This window comes from Hylobates moloch, unplaced genomic scaffold (genome assembly GCF_009828535.3).
Source record: "Hylobates moloch isolate HMO894 unplaced genomic scaffold, HMol_V3 SCAFFOLD_2740, whole genome shotgun sequence".
Taxonomy (NCBI): domain Eukaryota; kingdom Metazoa; phylum Chordata; class Mammalia; order Primates; family Hylobatidae; genus Hylobates; species Hylobates moloch.
Window position 1 is genome coordinate 2,171 of NW_026655015.1, and position 5,542 is coordinate 7,712.

General features: G+C 48.8%; 1 protein-coding gene across 1 annotated transcript; it reads right to left on the bottom strand.

The window, feature by feature from the left end:
* Positions 1–1,547: 1,547 nt before the first annotated feature.
* On the bottom strand, positions 1,548–5,191 carry LOC116465040 (disco-interacting protein 2 homolog C-like). The gene is made up of 3 exons (XM_032148253.2): positions 5,008–5,191; positions 4,818–4,927; positions 1,548–1,804 (listed from the first exon to the last, which is right to left on the bottom strand). The coding sequence occupies exons 1-3, from the start codon at positions 5,096–5,098 to the stop codon at positions 1,670–1,672; spliced, it is 336 nt and encodes a 111-aa protein (XP_032004144.1). The 5' UTR covers positions 5,099–5,191; the 3' UTR covers positions 1,548–1,669.
* Between the last annotated feature and the right edge of the window lie 351 nt (positions 5,192–5,542).

The window sequence follows — 5,542 nt, forward strand, 5'->3', positions numbered from 1 at the left end:
CACGGGGAGCCAGGCTCGGTAAGCCTGCAGGCAGGAGGCTTCCATCGGCTGGCTTCAGTTTTACTGGTATACTTTGCCAAATGAAATACGGTCACCCTACAAGGGCAGTTGTTCAGAACAGGCCTCTGCCCTTCAGCTTGGCACATATACCTAAGGCCACGTTCTGAGCGATTTCCCAAGAAAAAAACATTTACTCACAATGTTATTGCATTTTGGATTGAGACAAAAATCATTAAATATTTCATTTATTCAGTTTTATCTGCCTTCTCAAAAAGCTGAATTGTCCTAATTAGAATATCGGTATTTTTCAAAAATACAGGATTACATCTTAATCCAACTTAATACTATTAAATATTAGTAATACATTAAAAATATTTGTTCCAGAAGAGTGTTGACAGGAGAAAAAAATCTGACTGGATACGGTGGCACACGAAGGCGAGGTGAGTGGATCACTTGAGGTCAGGAGTTCAAGACCAGCCTGGCCAACATGGTGAAACCCTGTCTCTACTAAAAATACAAAAATTAGCAGGGTGTGGTGGCGGGCGACTGTAATCCCAGCTACTCGGGAGGCTGAGACATGAGAATTGCTGGAACCCAGGAGGCAGAGGTTGCAGTGAGCTGAGACTGGCACTGTACTTCAGCCTGGGTGACAGAGCGAGACTGTCTCAAAAAAAAAAAAATTTTAAAGAAAAATCCACTATAAATTTTGAGAAAATCATAACCAATTTCATACTGTAGCATCTCAGTTTTATAAATATATTAATGTATATTTATTCATAAAATAATACGTGTAAAGAAGATTTATGAGTGAAATTATTTTTATGTTTGTGTTAGCTTTAAAATACCCATTTTAAAACAAGGGGGGAAGCAAGCGGATAATACAAAACTGCTAAAATGCGGACACGTGAAGCTGGATGATGGTCACGGGTGTTTATCACTGGACATGCCCTATGCTTACGTGTTTGAAGATGCTCCAGTAGAAAATGGAAAAACTATATGCCCAACGCTAAGAGTGGATATTTACTGCTAACACCCTTTATCAGGTGGTATGATTGTTGATGGCTTTATTTTCTTCTTTATATTTTCTGTAATTTCTACAATGAATATGTACGTATAATCAGACAAAAAAGCCAAGAAACATCCATGTGTTTTTCTGGTCCTTCATTCATCCCACAAACACTTGCTGAGCACCTGCTGTGAGCCAGGCTCCGAGCCGGCTGCTGGGTAGAGTGCCACACCCCAGGGAACACTCAGCCCTCGTGGACTCACCTCTGGGCTTGCCCGGCCTAAGCCCCGCAGTAACAGCTGGGGTGAAGCCTGAGGGAGGTGAGAGCCTGCAATGCCTGCTGGCCCAGCACCATGGCCGGGTTTTACAGGCGTCAGAACCAAGCCTGGAGCCTGGGAGTCTTCTGATTGTCAGAAATAAAGGTCCGCAACAGACGGCTCTCCAAAACGTTCCTCCCCTGCTGCAGAAAGTCAGTCACCCCAGGCGCTGCTCTGTCCCCGACAGCCAAGTCCACCAGGAGAGGTAGAGGGACAGGGGTCAGCCCCAGGCCTCCTCTGGCAGGGGTGGGGGTGTGGGGGCAGTGCTTAGGCTGCCTGGCTGGGTCTAAGGTCTGGAGAGGAAGGTGCGTGATTTTTTCTTAATGTAAAGATATAGAGAGGAATCTTACCTGCAGAGGCACCAGAGGACAAATCCCAGTCCACAGTAAGGGTCCAGGCAGATGGCCACTTCTCTAGAGGGGTAAAGTTCACACTGCAGCTTAATGGAACGGCAGAAGGCACTGGTGGCTGCGTGAGACATCTGCAAAATACAAGGCTGTGTTAAATGCATCGGACCCGACACCCTGAGACACCCGGGGGAAAACAGGGCTGCACTGAACACAAGGCTGTGTTAAATGCATCAGACCCGACACCCTGAGACACCTGGGGGGAAAACAGGGCTGCACTGAATGCATGGGACTTCATACCCAAGGATACCTACAAGACAATAAAGCCACATTAAATGCATGGGGCCTGACACCCAAAGACATCTTTAAGACAATAAGGCCACATGAAATGTATGCTGGCCTGGTGCAGTGGCTCATACCTGTAATCAAAACACTTCAGGAGGCCAAGGTGGGATGGTCACTTGAGCCCAGGAGTTCCAGGCTGCAGTGAGCTATGATTACCGCTGCACTCCAGCCTCGACAACAGAGTGAGACCCTGTCTCTTCAATAAATTTTAGAGAACAAAACCCAAAAAACAACAAATGCACGATACCTGGCCCCAAAGGCCCAAAGCTGTTTTTAGGACTGGCGATGACTGTCACCAAGCTGGGCTATGTTGTGTCTGGGGAATGTGTGTGGCTGATATTTTCACTGGAGTTCTCATTTTCAATGAGTAAACCTCACTCAGAACTGCTGGTCCTCCAGGACCTAGCAACTCTAGCTATTGAAATAGTGCGTTTGAACAGCAAGTCATGCAGGAAGGGGTTCTCGTGTGATCCACTCTCTAACACACCGTCCCACAGGTAGAGGCGGCACCACGGCGCATTCCTCCACTGGTTGAGGCTCTGCCTCATTCACGGCTGTCTCCACGGCTGGACGTAGCCTCTGCTGTGCAGCACGTGGCCAGCAAGACCTGCTGGGTAGCTCACTCATCTTAATGATCAGAAAGTGAAGGCTCACAGAAGCTAAAGATTTTGCTGCCTGTGACGTAAGTTAGAGCTGGAGTTAGAGCCCAGGTCCTCCTACACTCCAATGCCCTTCACCATCTTCCGCCATCCTGCATGGAGATGGTGGCCAAAATCCAATCACCCCATCATGACCAGACAGTGAAGAGCTTCCGCATCTTCCTCTTCCCTAATCCCTGTAATAGTCCCCTACAGTCCGTGTGTAATGTCAATTATTTTGAAATACAATAAAATATATTAATAAGATCCATTTTCTCACAGAAGCTTTCTAGCCCAACAAACCTCAGAGGAAAAAGGAAGTCAAAGCAGCATACAAAATGGTCTGATTTTTGCGGTTTTAAAACACGTCACGGCTGGGTGAGGTGGCTCATGCCTGCGATCCCAGCACTTTGGGAGGCCGAGGCGGGCAGATCACAAGGTCAGGAGATCAAGAACATCCTGGCTAACACAGTGAAACCCCATCTCTACTAAACATACAAAAAATTAGCTAGGGGTGGTGGTGCGTGCCTGTAGTCCCAGCTACTCAGGAGAATCGCTTGAACCAGGAGGGCGGAGGTTACAGTGAGCTGAGATTGCGCCACTGCACTCCAGCCTGGGTGACAGAGCAAGACTCCATCTCAAACAAACAAACAAAAAACATGTCACAAGTTGATCTGAAGTAGAATGTCACCAGAGCTAAACTGTAAAGGGACCAGCACAGAGCCTTGTAATAACTGGGGGAATCCAAACGCCTGGCTCCCCATCATTCATTCATCACTCCAGCAAGAGGTGAGAGAACTTGGGGGTGGGAGTCCTCCCACTGTAAAACATTCCATCACTATTGGAAGTTCTGCCCGGGAGAAGGCTTCATAACTGTTTTACTATATTCATACAGAGGAAAGAAGAATTATTATGTAATGTAAAATGTAAATAATTCTTTTTAGCTTGCTTTTAAGGCAAATTTTTGTTGAAAGGAGAAATGAGACTGAATTTATGAAACATCCATCCAGACTCCTGCCTCCCTGGATTAGGAGTTAGTCAAATCCTGCCTCCTAAAATTACCCACCCACTCAGACCAGCGACTAGAGCAAGCCTGCCCTGAACAGCTGCTCTGTGCAAAGCAGTATTTCTAGGTGGAGAATTGAGTTCTTCAGCTTAGCAAATACTAAATACCGAGAGCTTGTGATCAGGCACTGTGTTAAGCGCTGGAGATGAACTTCAGAGTAAGACACAGCTCTGCCCTCAGGATCCAATGTGGATTCAGAGACGAGGGCATGGACAACCGCGTGTGGAGTGTAAGAGAGGGTGCTCCCAACACCCTAGCCGTGGGTCACAAAGCCAGCGGGGCCTTCGCGGGACTTCAGCAGAGAAACAGGAATCGACACCAGTTAAAGAAAAGCAGCCAAGAAAGTTCTGATGATCTACTCTACGTGAGACGCTGAGACTGTAAGCGGGACACGAAAATGGTGTGATTGGAAGCAGGTGCTTCTTTTTTGGCTCTGACAGTGGGAGGGTCACAGCTAACTTCAGACTGCAGTAAGTCAATCACCTTCATCTGAAAACATTTCTTTTTAAAAGCTTTGGAAAAATTATTTTATTTCATATTGTAGCTATTTTGGTATTCCACCTCAGTTCTACTAAGAGGTGGATGGAGCGTGAGAACTGTGCGAGGCAAAGCCAGCTCACCCGTCAGACCCACAGATGGGGGCAGAGGGTGCACAAGGCTGCAAAGTCCCCAAGGGCGGCGGGGGGCGGGGTTTGCAGGGCACCTCGACGAGGGCGGCGTCTGAGCTGAGAGGGTCATGATGATTCCTAATAGAGCCCAGGTTAAAATGCTAGAAAGTGCAGTGTGCAGAGATGTATCACAGAGCATTTGGATTTGAGAACCAGCAAGAGAGAAAAACATTCGCAGTGTTCCACTGTTGGCTACTGAGACCGTGTTCACATAAAAACATACTTGGGACATTTGCACAGAATCAGTCAGCCTGGTTAATGATGGAAATGGTCATACGTGTCATACTGTGAATGAAACACGTACGTATACCTCTCTCCACATCTCAGAGTCTGACTACACGAGAGGTGCTGAGAGCCAGCACACGGCCTGCCACCTCCAGCACGCTCCACAGTCACCTCCACGGCCACCTCCTGCAGCCGCCCCACTCACCTTTACGCCAGCTAGCATCCCAGTTGTGGACACGCTGAAGTCGAGATATGCGAGGGTGTCTGGGTTGCAAGGTTTGCAGATCTGGGCAGGCCGCTTCTTTGGCAAATCATCTGGAGAGGAACACGGCTATCAGCAGGTCCGGCCTGAACAAGGCCGTGAGCAAACCACCTTCTCCAGCCAAAGCACTGACCTGTGTCCAGGATGAGGGGCCACGTCCTGACGTCCACAGCCGCCGCCGCCTCCCTGGACCGCAGCAACTTACAGATCAGCTGTGTCGTCATCAGACAGGCAGAGCGACTCACCTGGCATCAGAGAGCGAGAATGGAGCCATGAACGTGGGCCCAGATGAAAGCGTGCTCACTTCTCACGGGTCTCCTGCTCACTACGCACGCTAAAACCATGTGGCTTTAACGGGCAGATGAGGTTACCGAGCCCACTGTTTCCTCCTGCTGGCTGAGGTAGGACAGAGCTAGGAGTCTGGTTGTGGAGGCACGGGGGCAGGGCGTGCGGCCTGAAGCTGCCGCATCTGCACTTCCTGGGTCCAGCACATCCACAGTGTCGCGACCACGTGCCGAAAAGAGCTCACTGCTCACACCATTAGCTCTGTTATCCCGGAAACGTCACACACACCCAGACACATCGCGCATAGTTCTCCTGGAAACCTCACACACACCCAGACACATCGCACATAGTTCTCCTGGAAACACCACACACACCCAGACACA